We start from the raw sequence: 15865 nt of genomic DNA on the forward strand, positions 1-15865 counted from the left end.
TCAAGGACCCTGCTAAGAGTATAGAGCTGGTCCAGTGTTCCACGACCAGGACGAAAACCACACTGCTCTTCCTGAATCCGAGGTTCGACTGTCCGACAGACCCTCCTCTCCAGAACCCCCGAATAGACCTTACCAGGGAGGCTTAAGAGTGTGATCCCTCTGTAGTTGGAACACACCCTCCGGTCCCCCTTTTTGAATAAGGGGACCACCACTTAAAGTGTAATTTAGCAAAATAATTTGCCGCTCTTCACCGTCATCGCCGCTTTGCTTGAACGCCCCGGTTTGGACCCGCAATGAATTATGGGATATGGTGAGCCGTGAAGGATACACCGGCCCCATCCTTCAAATCTGGGGAAAAGAAGGCCGCATTTGGACATAATCGGCCGACAAATCCGTCCTTCGAAGGACGCAGACCCTGAATTCAGACACAGCTTTAATATTTATTCTACACATTTTTACAGCATTGGAAAACGTTACGAATGTTAAACCATATTAAAAAAGAAAACAAATGAATCCGATTTGGGCCAGTGTGAATGTAGCCTTCAGGGTATCAGAGTAAGATTTTTATTTGTTAAACTTCTGAAAACCATCTTTCATTTTTCCTCCACTTCACTAATATGTGCTACTTTCTGTTGGTCTGTCTTAAAAAAAATTCCAGTAAAATACTTTGAAGTTTGAGGTTGAAACTTGGGAGAATGTGGAAAAGTTCAAGAGGTTTGAAGAGTTTTTGAAGGCGCCGTTTGTTAATCCTGCTGCAGCTGAAGGAAAACTTGATTGTGATGGTGGGAAATGTCCCTTCTCTCTTCCCGTAGGGAGTTCTGGGAGACGTTGCATTTGTTCAGTGAGGAGCAGAAGCGCCTCTTCCTGCAGTTCACCACCGGCACGGACAGAGCGCCTGTAGGTGGACTTGGCAAGCTGAAGATGATTATTGCAAAGAACGGTCCTGATACTGACAGGTGAGCTGCTTCTCTTCCATACGAGGATCTTTGGTTTCCTCTGTCAAACACTAACATGAAACTTGTTTTTCAGCATAGTTCCAACAGTTTCACATTAACATTCAGCTAGTGCTGAGCGATATGGAACAAATCCTACATCACGATATGGATAATTTTATATCACGATAACGATATATATCACAATATACCCCGATTACATACGTTGTCAGTTATTCCCTGAAAAATATGAAAATATAATCTCATTTCTTACCTTTTTCAAGCTTTATTTCGAAGTGACATTTAACTGAACTTTCACAGATGAGATCTGCTGCATTTTAGTGCAGCAATATATATGTACCTGTTAGACGTAACAGGATCAAATGACAACAGACTCCATTATCTTCGGCCGGCTATAGTTTCACTTTTCACAACTTTCCCGGCTCTTTTACAACTTGTTTGTTTGCACTTTTTGGATTGTTAAATCTTCTTTTTCGTGGTTCTTCTTTAAGTGATANAAGTCTTTCTTCTTGGGCTGCCTGCTAGCTGTCTCTACTTGTTGCGACCCCGGGTTTGATACTTCCTGCGTCTCCATCTTTCAGCACTTATGGTGAAAACACGGCGCCGCACAGAAAGCCGCTGCCGTAAAGCATGTCGCAAACCCACACGTAACCCACACTGCTTGTAAAATGTCCTGTTTTTTTGGCATGAAGGCAGTCCAACGCACTAACGAGGGTCGGAGCGACGCTCCTCTTTGAAGTGCTCCGAGTCAGAGTTCTGGATCCAAATCCAATGTTCAGTATAATTTTGATAATTTTCTTCATTTTACTTAATTTATTTATTTAATCATTTATTTTTAAAGTTTTACAACAAGCATATTTTATGATTTTCTTTCAACTGATGTTGACTTCAAAACACTTTGGTTCAGCTTTAATTTCCACTTTTTCTCTTTTTCCTTTTTTGACATCTTGGTTTTAATTAATCTTTACGTTTTAGAATTCATGTCTAATGAATATTTCATATTTTTTATACATACTTATTGTGTTTTTCCTTAGTTTTTCTTCAATCCTAGTGTTTCAGTTTTTTTTTTAATTACTCACTTTTAAATGATCCCGTTCGGGTTTATGTTTGCTTGTTTGTTGCTTCTTTCTTGTTTTGTTTTGTTTTAATTTGATGCGATACACTTTGTCGTATAAAAGGTGCTTTCTAAATAAAGTTTGATCTGCAGCAGGTGAGATATTGACGGTTCGGAACCTTTCCACAGAGCCACGCTTTTAAATATCTGAAGTGTTCGTTGCCCAAAAGATAATATATGTGCACCGCTGTACAGAACAGGTAAGGATGCTCAGGCTGCAGAGCGTGACCTTTGACCTTTGTCTCTGCAGGTTACCAACGTCCCATACCTGCTTCAACGTGCTGCTGCTGCCGGAGTACAGCAGCAAGGACAAGCTGAAAGAGAGACTGCTGAAAGCCATCACCTATGCCAAAGGGTTTGGCATGCTCTGAGCCCCCCACACTAACAGACTCCTCCTCTGAAAGCCCATGAGCCCTCGCCCCCCCCCCCCCCCCCCNTCCAGTCCAAACCGTGGGGGTGTATGGAGGAAAAGCAAAGAATAATAAAAGGACAAATGGTTCTAAGTGAGCGCTCTCGTAGTTCTGCTGCTGTGCCTGCGTCATCTTACATGAGTCAGTGTTAGCACAGAGAAGTAACCCCCCTCCCTCTCCCCCTGTCACATCTCCATGTCCCCTTCTGGTTTGTGTCTACAGAGAGGATCATTTTCCTTCGTATTTATTTTAAGGTTGAACGGCTTCTTGTCTCTGCTCATGAAGGGGTGTAAATCTGGGACAAAGTCTTGTTAATAAAAACCAGTTTATTGAACCAAACCAGCCTAAAGTAACCCTGATCTATGAAATCATTCAAAGCAATTCTTTAGTTTTAGAGTAGGTGAGCTTTCTCTGATCATTCCACCCACTCCACACACACGGTTTGATTAAGGTAAGCGTCTAAAAACTCGCTGTCCACTGGTCCAACATGGCACATGATCAGATACCTGTCCTTGTTTTCTGTTCCTGGGCCGTAGGGTTTTTTCTTTCTGTGGGAGGGTGGGGGGGACACTGCTGGTTAGAGCTGTGTAAAGTGCACTTAGACATTTTCAGAATGTTTCTTTCTTTGGGCCACAGGCTGCCATGATTGTTTGGAGCGTTTCATTTCCTTGTCTTCCTGTGTTGATGATTCTGAATAAAAACAGTGTTTGTATATGAGTGCAGTTGGAGCTGCAGCGCCATACAGGGGGGTTAAATTACATGGTTTGGATGGATGATAGGTAGAATGGTTGGATGTGTGATGCTGGATGATCGGTGGTTGAATGGATGGGTGTCTCCGATCCAGTCTTTGTCCCAGATCTGAGAAGTTCTGCTTCTTTCTGCTCTTTAGTTCCAGGAGCTCCTGGTTCCTCCGCGGTCGGCCCCATCATTAGACCTGGACTCAGGAACGGGTAAATGAACCTCAATGAACATTTTCTGACTGCTCACAGACCAGGCAGAATCTGTAAACCACACATCTAAACCGCTTTATACCAGAGCCAACTTATCCAACACTGGGCGAGCAGAAGAACTTTGGATTTGAGACGGAGTACATCCTGCGGTTTTACGACGTAATCAAATCACACTCCTCTTTATTCACTTTGAGATTTCAATATGAGCATTTCTCCTGGTAACAGAATTTTTAAAGTAAAGATATTTTAAAAAACTGAATTGTCAAAGCACTCAAAAGAAAAAGCTAAAACAGTAGCTGAAATTAGGAAAACTATTGCGAAAAGTAGCAATATGGTAGCTAAAGTTAGCCAAACTGTAGCTGAAAGGCTAAAAATGAAGCAAAGATGCTAATTATATCAAGGATATGAAAAGTTCATTAATTGTTTCGATGTGAAATAACACTACATGCAATAACACTATTTAAATATTTCGAGAAGTATGAAAGTTCCAAAAACCAAAAGTCATTGTTATAACGTCCTGAACGAGCTGAAACTACAACCCCTGGTAAAAACTGTAGAGTCAGCACTCTGGAAGGATGTCCTTTTTTAACTTGTTTAATTTTGGATACAATTTAAAAAAGAATCACAGACATGCCAAGAATCTATCGTTTTTCAAAGCTCCAACCTTCTGGTATTAACCCATTTAAAATTCATGTTTCCTTGCACATTTCAAAGTGTTGGAACACACACTTAACCCTCCCATGGCCGTCGGGTCAAATGGACCTGAAGTTACAAGAGTTTCTCTGCCTCTCTTCAGTTACGAGGGCTTCACAAGAGTCAAACTTGCTTTTTTTTTATGGAATCATGAGTAAAACCATGCCCCATTAGTACTTGTTTCCTCACCTCTTACTTTTCTAACAGCTTGAATTCTTTGAGGCATGGCCCTAACTAATGAGAACTGTCATTCTTGATCAGTTTTATCTCATTGCTGTTGTCAGATCAGCTTTGCAGGTTGTGACCTTCAATTTCCACCAATGATTTCCAACTGGATTGAGATCCAGACCACTTGCAGGCCGTGTCGTTGACATTATCTATGGTCTTTGTTCTTTGACAACATACATTATCATCTTTAAAAATTAATTCATTATCGTCAAACATCCTTTCAACTGATGGGAAAAGAAAACTGTCCAATATTTCAAAGTAGACTTTGGCATTTATTGAAGATGTACTGCCTAACATCTCCCCCATGCCTTTACCTGACACGCAGATCCAGATCATCAATGGAAGGAAATGTATAGGTTCTCTTCAGGCATCTTCAGAAATGTAATTGGACCAGCACCAAACAGAAGCTGCAGCCTCATCCCTTTGCCCAATGCAGATTCACAATTCATCCAGTCACCCATGATTGCTTTTCTTTACCCCACTGTTACCTTGTTCTTGTGTGTGTGTGTGTGTGTGTTAATGATGTCGTTTGACTTTTCCGGATGTAAATCCCTTTTCTTTTTGTCGGGTTCCTCCAGTTCAGTTACAGACGTTGACTTCATTATCTGCCTGCTTGTTCCTCATTTGTTTTGTGCATTTTCTGTTTTCAAGACGTCGCTTTAAGTTTTCTATGTCGATGCTTTGATCTCTTCCTTGGTCTACCAGTACGCTTCACTTTTGTTTGGACTGTCCAGGCTTTAGACAGCTAAGTGGAAACGGCAACATCTTTTGCACCATTCTTTGCTGATTTACCTTCTTTAAGAAGTTTCATAATCATCTCCTTTGTTTCTGCAGTGTTGGAGCCATGATTCGTGTCAATCCACTTTGTGCAACAGCTCTCCAAGGTGTGAGCACTCTTCTTAACTGATGACTAAATAGCAGATTTAATGTTTGAAGTCATTTTTTCCCCTCTACTAAGCAGCCGCGACTCAGTACAACAATTACATTCATTTCTTCTTCTTTTTTTATTGTTTCCTAATGCCAGAAGGTTGAAAAGTGATGGTTTTGTGGCATGTCTGTAATTCTTTTAATACAAAATTAAACAAATGAAAGAACATCCTCCAAAAGTGGTGATTCCATAATTTTTTGCCAGGGATTGTATAAACAGTCAGCATTTATATTTGTTTCCCTGTTTATAGTTTATTTCATTCATTGTTTGGCCGTAACTACTTAAACACACTTTTACCTATTTCAGGTTTCAAAATGTGAAGTTCATTCAGGGCATTACAGCTTTGGTTTTTGTAACTTTTGTACTTTTTGAAATATTTAACTTCTTTCACATTCTGTTCTCTTTAAATGTTAAAATTATGATGATAGTTCTGGATTCCTTTGTGACATTTTTGTTTAATAAAGTCAGCTGTTGTTCAGTATGTTACAGTTTCACCAAAAATCCACCAGGTGGCAGCACTAATTGACAGTACAGATGACCTGACTTTTTGTACGCCTTCAGTTTATAAAAAGACTGATTAGATCCATATATTTCAGTTTGTTTGTCTGTTGTTAAAATATCACACAAACCACTTGAACTCAACTGGAGAGAAATAATGGACCACTTTCAAGGCAGCGCTGTTATTTTATTCTGCATGGGAACAATAATGATCATGATCATGTTCCATATGAGTATAAAAGTCCCAAAGAAGAAGCAGTGTCCTGAGTCTGGAAGGAAAGGCTTCACTCATCATCTCGGAGGGTTAGGACCTGATTTGATAAATTACAGAGCCGCTGCACGAGTTTACGTTGAGAAGATTCGTACTGGCTCATTAGCTTTCTAAATTTGTTCGTCATCACATCCACACTGTGTTCAATCTGGTTGACTTTATTCTCCAAATCTTTGGCATCTACAGCAGTGACCAGTGACTCGTCTATGAGGTTATCTTTCATTAGGATGGCCCTTCCCTTCTCCTCCAGAGCATATTTAGCATCAGGATACTCTATGAGTACTTCCATCAGATCATCCTTGGAGAGAGCAAATAGATCAGAGTAGCCAACACTGCGGATGTTGGCTGTTCTTCGATTTCCTGCCTTACTGCCCTTGATCCCAAGTATGCTGATTTCTCCAAAATATGCACCATCACTGAGGACCACGAACTGGGTAATCCCATCGTCTGCCACGACAGCCAGCTTCCCTTCTTTGATGATGTACATTTCCCTGCCAATGTCCCCCTTTTTACAGATGTAGTCACCAGGACTAAAGACCTGAGGCTGAAGTTTCAGGACCAGCTCAATGAGCAAACCCGCTTCGCAGTCCTGAAAGATGCGCACCTTTCTCAGGGTCTCCAGGTGGACATTAATAGCTATCTCTGCCTTCAGCTTGTCAGGCAGGTTCTTCAGCACCTGTTTCTCATCACAAGTCTTCCCCTCCGTCCACAGATAGTCAAACCACTTCACCACCCTAGCCTCCAGATCCTTGGTGACCTTCCGGAACTGCATGTATTGCTTGATGGAGTCAATCTTCGCTTGGAACTCGACACGTGCAGCATTCATGTTGGAAATCATGGCGCCAACGTTGCCTACAATTGTTGCAAAGATCAGAACTCCAATGAGGAAGTCGGCTACCACAAAAAAGTACTCTATGTCTCTGACTGGAGGTGGAGTTTCACCAATAGTTGTCAAGGTGAGCGTGGACCACCAAAAACAGTAGATGTACTGCCTGAACAGGGCGGCATTCACACTATTATTGATGTTGGGATAAACCCAAGTGTCTGAGCCGAAGCCAAGCACCTTGGAGATGGCAAAGTACAGGCAGGCGTTCCAGTGTATAATGATGATTATGTAAAGGACCAGATTACCAATTCGGAAGATGTTTGGGAAATTGGTTCGCGTTTCAGTCCGATCAAAGAACTCGAAGAGCCGTGCTAGCCTAAAGAGACGGTTGAATCTCCACTCTGGATTGTGGATTCCAATTTTAAAGAACACGACATCAGTAGGAATGATTGACAAGATGTCTAGTTTAAACTGACGCGTTTTCTTGTACTTGTCTTTCAGGACCTTTGCATCCTTTACAAGCAGTCCTTGTTCCAGAAAACCTGCCAGGACATTAGATTATTAAAAGCGTTATAATTTATAATACAACTTCATATATGGCAAAATTGGGGCATTGTTTGTGTAAAATATAAAGACTGAATACAATGATTTGTTTCATAAACCCATATTTTATTCACAATTGAACAAAGTAAACTTAAAAACTTTAAACTAAGAAATTGTGCCAATATTAGGAAAAAAATTGATAATTTTGAATTTGATGGCAGCAATGCATCAAAGTTGCGACTTGGGCAACAAAAGGCTATAAAAGTCAGTGATAAATATAATAGCATTTTGCAATTAATTAGTAAGAGGACCGGGTATAAAAAGAGTTTTTAAAGAGGCTAAATCTCAGAAAAACTGCATCTAACAATAATAGATTAAAATATTTGGTAAATGGAAAATTGTGAAAACCTTAACTATCCCATCATCTACAGTTTATAATATCATCAAAAGATTTCAAGAATCTGGAAAAATCTTTGCGCTAAAAAGACGAGACTGAAAGTCAATATATGTTCCACCCACTAATGCTGCTTAAAGCTCTATCAGGCAAAGAAGGAACCAGAAACACCATCCAGAAAGGCTGCCGTCTACTCTGGGCCAAAGTGGAAAACTGTTCTATTGTCAGATGGATCCAAATTTGAAATTTAGTTTAAAAACCAGGGATGACACATCTTCCGTGCTAAAGAGGAATGGGATCATCCAGCCTGTTATAAGCACACAGTTCAAAAACCTGCTTCTCTGATGGTATGGGGGTGCATTAGTGCCTCTGGCATGGGTAGTTTACACACTTGGAAAGGCACCATCAATGTAGAACAGTATATACAGTTTATAGAACAACATTTGCTCCCAAACCACAGACTGCATCCATTCCAACAGTATGTCTTCATAGTAGAAGAGTCTGGATGCTGAGCTGCCCTGTCCGCAGTCTAGACTTTTCAACAACTGAAAACATTTAATGCATTATGAAAACAAAACATTCAGTAAAGAAGACTTAGGACTGTTGAACAGCTAGAATCCTCCATCAAATAAAAATGGGACAACATTCCCTCCAAAACCTCCAGCAGCTGCTCTCTTCAGGTCCTAGATGTTAACAGACTGATGTTAATAGAAGAGATGATGCGTCACCGTGGGAAACATCTAGAAACAACTTTAAAGAGATGTGTTGCTGCCATTGAATTCAAGCACCTTTCTTTCTGTCTTTCCAAATAATGCCACATTTTATTGGTTTAAACATTTTATATGTTTACTGTTCCATCGTGAATTAGTTATGTATGGGGTGCCATTTGTAAAGTTACACAGTCAAAAATTAACAGCGATATTTTGGTTTATTTACCCTTTCATAAAAAAAAAAAAGAGGTCATATTTTTAACATTTTGATCATACATTTATAAATGTCATAGTTCCAAACTATATATTTAACTTGCAAGGTAAATATTTAGTTAGCAAGCTAAATATTTTGCCTCACACTAAATATTTAGTTTACAAACTAAATGTTTGTCAGAACTAAATATTTAATTTCCAAACTAAACATGACATAAACCATAAACTATGAATAACATGGTGAAAACTATAACTTAAAAAAAAACTTTTTTTCTATAGAAAGGCTAAATAAACCAAAATATTGCTATAAATTTTTGACTGTATAACTTTACAAATGGCACCCCATAAATATGGGTTTATGAGATTTGTCATTCATTGATTTACATTTTTATTTGCTTTTTACACGTTATCCCAACATTTTTGGAAATGGAGTTCCATGACAAACAAGGAATAAGTTAGACAGCTGTGCTTACCTGTCCTAGCTCGAACAAAGATGTCAGCGCAGTAGATTAGGTCTGAGCTGTAGTCCAAAGCCAACCACAGTGTTAAGTTTGTATATTGCAATTCATTAAAACATGATCTACAGGGAGGAAAAGCCATCACTAGGTTAGAAGACCAGAAAGGTGATTAAAGTGAAATGTAAAATGAGATGAATCCAGACCTGGCCACCAGAAACATCAGGTTGTAAAACACGGGAATGGATATTGTGCACAGCCAGAAGTAGTAGAAATCTGTGGCAGGATCCATGATCCACACCTCTTTCCTGAACAAAGACACAAATTTTAATAAAACACTCAACAAAACAAGATACTTATCATGACTGTTGGGATGAGTAATGAAATGTTACTGTTCGTGGTCAGAATCATTGTTACTCCTTGTCTCATCTACATGAGTTTTTTATCTGCTGCAATTTTGTCCCATAAATTATAGTGTAATTTTAAAACCAAGAAGTTAAACTTCATCCATTATTATCTGTGGTTGGGTCAAGGAGGTAACAGGCCCAGGAGAGAAACCCAGACGTCCCTCTCCCCAGAGACACTTTCCAGCTCCTCCTGGTGGATCCCAAGGTGTTTCCAGGCAGAGAGGACACATTACCCCTTTTCCATTCCCTCCGGTGAATTCTACATCTGCCCCGGGGTTTCCTCCCAGTGGGAGGTGACTTGAAATATCTCTAAACGGAGGCACCCAAGAGGGACCTAATCAGATGCCCAAACCACCTTAGCCGACTCTTTTCAATGTGGAAGAGCAGCAGCTCTACTCCACGCACCCCCCAGATGATGGAGCTTCTTACCTTATCTCTAAGGCTGAACCTGGCCACTCTGTGAAGGAAGCTCATTTCAGCCACTTTTTCAGAGATTTGGTTCTATGGTCATGATCCAGACTTCATGATCATAGGTGATGGTTGGAACATAGATGAGTAAATCAAGAGCTTTGTCAATCAGCTCAATGCTTTCTTTACCACAACAGACTGGCCCAAAGCCCTCATTACTTAAAATGAGGCCCCAATCCATTGAGCAATCTCCCATTCGAACCTACTATCACTTGTGAAAAAGACTCCAAGATAGTTGAACTCCTCATCATAAGGCAGAGCCTTGGCCCCAACCTGGAGGAAGCATTCCACTCTTTTCTAATTGAGAACTATGGCCTTGGACTCACATTGCAGCCACTTCACACTCTGCTGTGAACCACCGTAGTGCGTGATGTGCTGAAAATCACGGCTTAAAACCACATTATCTGCAAAAAGCAGAGATGAGACCCTGAGGTTCCCAAACCAGACACCCTCCTCTCCATGACTGTGCTTTGGGATCCTATCCATGAATAGCAAAAACAAAATTGGAAAAAATGAACAGCCCTGGCAGAGTTTTTCTCAATTTTGTGCTGAGGATGCAGACCCTAGCACCCCATACACCTGAAACACCCCCAACAGAATGCCATGGGGAACAAGATCATAAGCCTTCTCCAAAACACATGTTGACTGTCGTATTTAGCAACTCGGCAAGGGTAAAGATCTGGTCTACTGTTCCAGTACCGAGACAAAAGCCACACTGCTCCTCCTGAATCTAAGGTTTCCCAACCGGTTGGAGCCTCCTTTCCAACACTCTAGAGTAAACTTTCCCAGGGAAGCTGAGAAGTGTGATCCCTTAATAGTTGGGACACTCTCTGATCCCCTTTTTTAAAATGGGGACCAGGGGTGGTGGTCCCTGTGGTCTGCCACTCCACAGGCATTGCCCCAGGCCTCCATGTGACATTGAAGAGAGGTGTCAACCTTGACAGCCCCACAACACAATAAGTAATAACAGAATAAGACCAAATTGTTTCCAGTAAAAGTTGGGTTATGTCCGTGTTGCTCTTTGACACTAACTCTGTTCAGAAGTCTCCAGTTTGGGGGGGATTTGAATTGCATCTGTTCCTTTTGTGGATATTGTGGTCCTGTTGGCCTCATTATGGGAGGACCTTCAGCAGTTTGTAACCCAAGTGTGAAGCAGCCTGGGACCATGGTTCTCAGCTGAAAAAGACTGGATTGAGAATGGATTTGTGCCCCAAGTGGAGCAGTTCAAGTATCTCCGGTTCTTGATAAGTGGGGGTAGAACAGAGCAGGACTGATAGCTGGGGGAGGCTGTACCAGTTTGAGCTGAGCTGAAAGCTCTTATTTACTGATCATTAAAGTTCCAACGCTCACTGGTGGTCATAGGTAATGGCTGAAAGTATGAAACTGTGAATACGAGTGACTGAAATGAGCGTCTTCCGCAGAGTGGCTGAACTCACCCTCAGCTTAGGATCTCACTTCGACTCTGTCTCTGAATGATATTTGTTAGGGATTCTTCTAACAAAGTACATTAAGTTTGTTGAAAATGTTAGGAGTCTATAAACAAACATTCTTACAGATGACCCTTAAACACTCGTTTCTGATCATTTAGAGAAATCTGCTCCTTAAAGTTGAAGTATTTGCTCCACTTTAAACAGCTGAGTTCCGTTTCTGTGGTGACAAACTAAGTTTAAACTCAGAGAAATGCATTTTTTTAATCTTTAAGAAATTTGTTGCTTTTCCACAGTTACTTATTTATCTCAATCATTAGTTTGACTTACGGCTCTTCTTTTTTGTCATCCTTTTTGTCATCCTTCTTTTCATCTTTCTTGTCGTCTTTCTTGTCATCTTTCTTACTAAAACAGAGAAACAGAGGCAAACAAGGTGAATATTTTTTGGAATTAAGTACTGAGGCACCCTTAGTGTGAACGCTGATTCAGCATTAAGAATAGCGTGCTATGGCTTTTGGTCTTTGTTACTTTTATATGTTTCAAAATATTGAACTTTAATAATAATAGAATCCCCCATGAGCTTCTGGTGAAAGTGCCTGGGGTAGGATGGGTTTTGCAAGAGCTCTAAGGGAATATGATCTTACAGTATATTTTAATTAACATTTGAAGCCTGTCCTTTGCTTGAGATGGCTATGTGTTCAAAGGGTTCTCAGAACCTCTATGTCCTCTATGGATAAATGTTGAGTCTTCAGATAAAAATCAAGTCTGCTAGGACTGGCGCTGGAAGAGAGTTGTTCGGCAAAATGTAACTTTCTGATCTTGAACGAGCATAGCGACCAGCTAACTAGTATGCAAGCTAATATAGTAAAGCTCTCTGCAGCGATAAATGCTTTGAGCAAGAAATATGAAGACCTGGATGCATGCTCTAGGCAGAATAATATTTGAGTCATGGATGCAGGGATAGCCCCTCCTGCATGGCATAGAATAGCATTCCTGGTTTTAAACGGTCTCATCCTAATGACCTTGGTTTAGCATGGATCGTATGGTGGGTTCTGTCCAAGTTGAGTTCCTCCTCAAGTTCCAAGAAGTTCTTAAGAGATTCAGCCATAAACTCTGTGGGTCATGGACCTGCCGGAGGGCTCAGAGGGTCCATGACCTACAGAGTTTATGGCTGAATCTCTTAAGAACTCGTTGGAACTTGAGGAGGAACTCAACTTGGACAGAACCCACCATACGATCCATGCTAAATCAAGGTCAATAGGATGAGACCGTTTAAAACCAGGAATGCTATTCTATGCCATGCAGGAGGGGCTATCCCTGCTGCACAATGAGAAAAGGATGCACAGTTTCCCAGACTTCACGCCAAACGGAGGGCAGATTTTAATCTAGTGAAGAAGACGCTCTATGGCTGTGCTAATGTTCAATTCGGCCTCCGACACAAGACTGTGTTGAACAGGCAGACCCATCAGTTTGAAGAGGCAGACCTTGCTTTGGTGTTTGCCCAGAGATGACTTAATTCCTTGCATTGGTCTGTAACTGCAGCTGAAAACTCCACTTCCTGCCTGTAACATCAGCTAGGTGCTGGGTGTGCCTCTGCCTATGGTCCTCAGCTGATTATAGTATCAGTGTTTTCAGGTTGAGGTTCTGGACATTTGCTGGACCGATGCAGCACCTTCATTCTTTTCTGTTGTAGATTAACTGCTGTGTTTGGGATCATTGTTCTGCTGCATCATAACCCAGTTTGGTCCAATCTTCAGCTGTCAGACAAATGGCCTCACCTTTGACCTACAGAGGAGTTCATGATTGACTTAATTACTGCAAGTTGTCCAGGTCCATCAGCCCTCCACTACCACGTTTAACAACTGGGACGTCCACTCCTGGGACGATTGGCAGATGTCTTAAATGCTTTCCTCTTGTGAATAATCTTTCTTTCTGTAGAACGATGGACTCCAAATAGATCGGAAATGACTTTTATAAGAGGAGGTCTAAGATTATCACTCTTTCTGTGTATTGGTTTAGTTTTTATTAAATAAATATAAACACATTCTGCTTTTGTTCGTGTGAAGTTGTATTTTTGTTTTTGTGTATTTAATGAACCCATAAAAGGATCTCAGACCTAAAAAAGGATGTCTTACCCATCATTGTTGTTGGAGTTATTCACGTTGTGTGAAGCCAGGGGCCTCTGAATATCTCTGCCAGAGGAACGAAAAGAAAATTAGTCTGTTTTTGTCATTCTTTATACAGTAATAATATAAATGAATTTCTAAAGTTAAACAGTCTTTAGTGATACACAACACAATGCTGTGAAAATAAATGACTTTACAACAAAAAGACAAATTAAAAAGGTACAGATTTTAGTCCTATTCCTTTTGCCAGCTAATATTCTGAGTGCTAAAAGATCAAACAAAAATGTATTTAACATTTTGCCATTAACTATTTGGACTGGATTCTGTGTATTAGCAACATAACTTTCAGATAGTAAAATTTGGAAATTGGAAATTGAACATCTATAACTGATTAAAATTTGGAAGTGAACCTCATTAAATATCTCAACCACAAATAATTGACTTCAGCCAACACAAAAGTGACAATAACTCAGTCAGTTTTACATATTTTGAGCTAAACTTTGATGTGGTAATAGCTGTGAGCAAACGTAGTGGGCGAGAACAAAATTTCTCAAACAGCTAACAAAACCTGAGTTGCTTTCCCACATTTTTGGACACATTTAACAGATACCTTACTGTGTAAATGTTTTAAGCAACCAATTATATTTTTATTCAGAACATCAACAAACAGGAAATATGTTTACAGTTTTAACAAGGAAAATGAACATTTTTTTATTTTTATTTTGTGAATTGAATATTACTATAGTGTATTAAATGCCAGCTAATGTACACTATAATGTTTGGTGCTGGTGTATACCCAGTTATGAAGTCTAACTGTGACTTTATATATTATATAAAATCTCTCAGTTATTCCACAGCACTGATTTAGATTAACTGACACAAGAATGCTTTTGTAGAAAATATGAACAAGTGGGATGGATTTGATAACGATGCACCAAAGAGGATCTCTACCTTACACTGTAAAGAAAAAGAAAACTGACAGATTTATGATCATATATTTGAGTTAATAATGAAATAATATATGGTTATTTATTTAAACTCATATTCTGGCCACATTATATTGAATTTTTGTAAAAAAATAAATAAAAAATTTTGACACCAAAATTATTTAGGGGGGCTGAAGCCCCCTTAAAACCGGCCTAGTGACACCACTGCTTACAGAACATGGATGCTCCTGCTCCCCATGGTAACATCTGCAGTGGCTCCGCTCAGCCTGGACTCTCCTGGACCGACGCTGTTCCTCCCAAAGGACGTCATGTGTGACAGCCTTCGGTAACAGAAACATCAGCACACGGTCTGTGTAAACTGTGCAGACTCGTGCAGATGGCGTGGGACGTGTGTCTTACCTGGACAGCAGTCTTATCCCAGCTAAAGACATCTGATTCTGGGTGTCCATCCCTGTGAGACAGGACGCGGGACAGTTAGACTGCCTCAGCAAGTCCCAGAAACCAATGGAAGATTCCTTAATTATTACAGCCAAATAAAAAGTTAGAGTTCGCACAGTTTGAGTTTTGGAGTTTAAGTGTGACTGATGTTCTCTCCCAACAGACAACACTGAATATCTCCTCATTTAGTCCTGAATACTTCTTCATTTAGTACTGAATCTTTCCACATTTAATCCAAACTGTTTAAAAGTCAAGTGAAAAGCACATTTAAAACAACTGTAGCTGACCATTGTGCTTTAAAGAAGCAAAATTCCTTGAAACAATAAAAGGTCATTAAATGAAATTAGTTCAAACCTAGAGAAATTATGCTGAGTGCCGAATGACTTAGTTAAAACTTGCAGAAGAAGCTGAAGTCAAGTTGTTAAAGTTAAAACAAGCAGAGCAGCAGCTAGGAGGTAAAAGTAGCTAAAAGGAGCAGAATGGTAGACAAACAATAGTTAAAAGCAGGAAAGGATGTTTGAATTTGAATAATCTCAATATGTTTCTATGGAGAAAAGTATTTAAAATTAAGTTAAATATTATGAAAAGTATAAAAGTTACAAAAACCAAAGTCTTTTTTGTAAGCTCCCATCTCCAGAAAAAAACCCATTTTAATATAAATGGCTAAACTAGCACACAATTCACAGAAGTAATGTTGTAGCAAATACAGCAGGAAGATGAGATGAAGGAAGGATGATATTTGCACCTAACTTTACTCAGTGGAAGGTTTTGGAGAATTTAGATTATTTCAATAAACAATTCACTTTAGAATTTAGATTAGAAGAATATTAAGAACTCTGCCACGTTGGTTTCTTCATTTTAAAAGG

The 15865-nt window shown here is 39.9% G+C and overlaps 2 protein-coding genes across 2 annotated transcripts in view; one reads left to right on the forward strand and one right to left on the reverse strand.

Annotated features, from left to right (window-relative positions):
- LOC108241897 (ubiquitin-protein ligase E3A) overlaps positions 1-2819 on the forward strand; it is a 16377-nt gene extending 13558 nt beyond the window's left edge. The window contains exons 10-11 of the mRNA XM_017426378.3: positions 813-956; positions 2318-2819. Coding sequence (XP_017281867.1) covers positions 813-956; positions 2318-2438 — 265 coding nt within the window. The 3' untranslated portion in view covers positions 2439-2819. The remainder of the gene's footprint in view (positions 1-812; positions 957-2317) is intronic.
- A 3120-nt stretch (positions 2820-5939) lies between these two features.
- LOC108241830 (cyclic nucleotide-gated channel cone photoreceptor subunit alpha) lies at positions 5940-15012 on the reverse strand (the record flags this gene model as incomplete). The annotated part of the gene is given in 7 exon segments (XM_017426273.3): positions 5940-7413; positions 9205-9311; positions 9393-9494; positions 11819-11893; positions 13624-13680; positions 14774-14881; positions 14961-15012. Coding segments are annotated over 7 exon segments (1854 nt in total). The 3' UTR covers positions 5940-6058.
- Positions 15013-15865: the final 853 nt, after the last annotated feature.

Source organism: Kryptolebias marmoratus, linkage group LG1 (genome assembly GCF_001649575.2).
Source record: "Kryptolebias marmoratus isolate JLee-2015 linkage group LG1, ASM164957v2, whole genome shotgun sequence".
Lineage (NCBI taxonomy): Eukaryota > Metazoa > Chordata > Actinopteri > Cyprinodontiformes > Rivulidae > Kryptolebias > Kryptolebias marmoratus.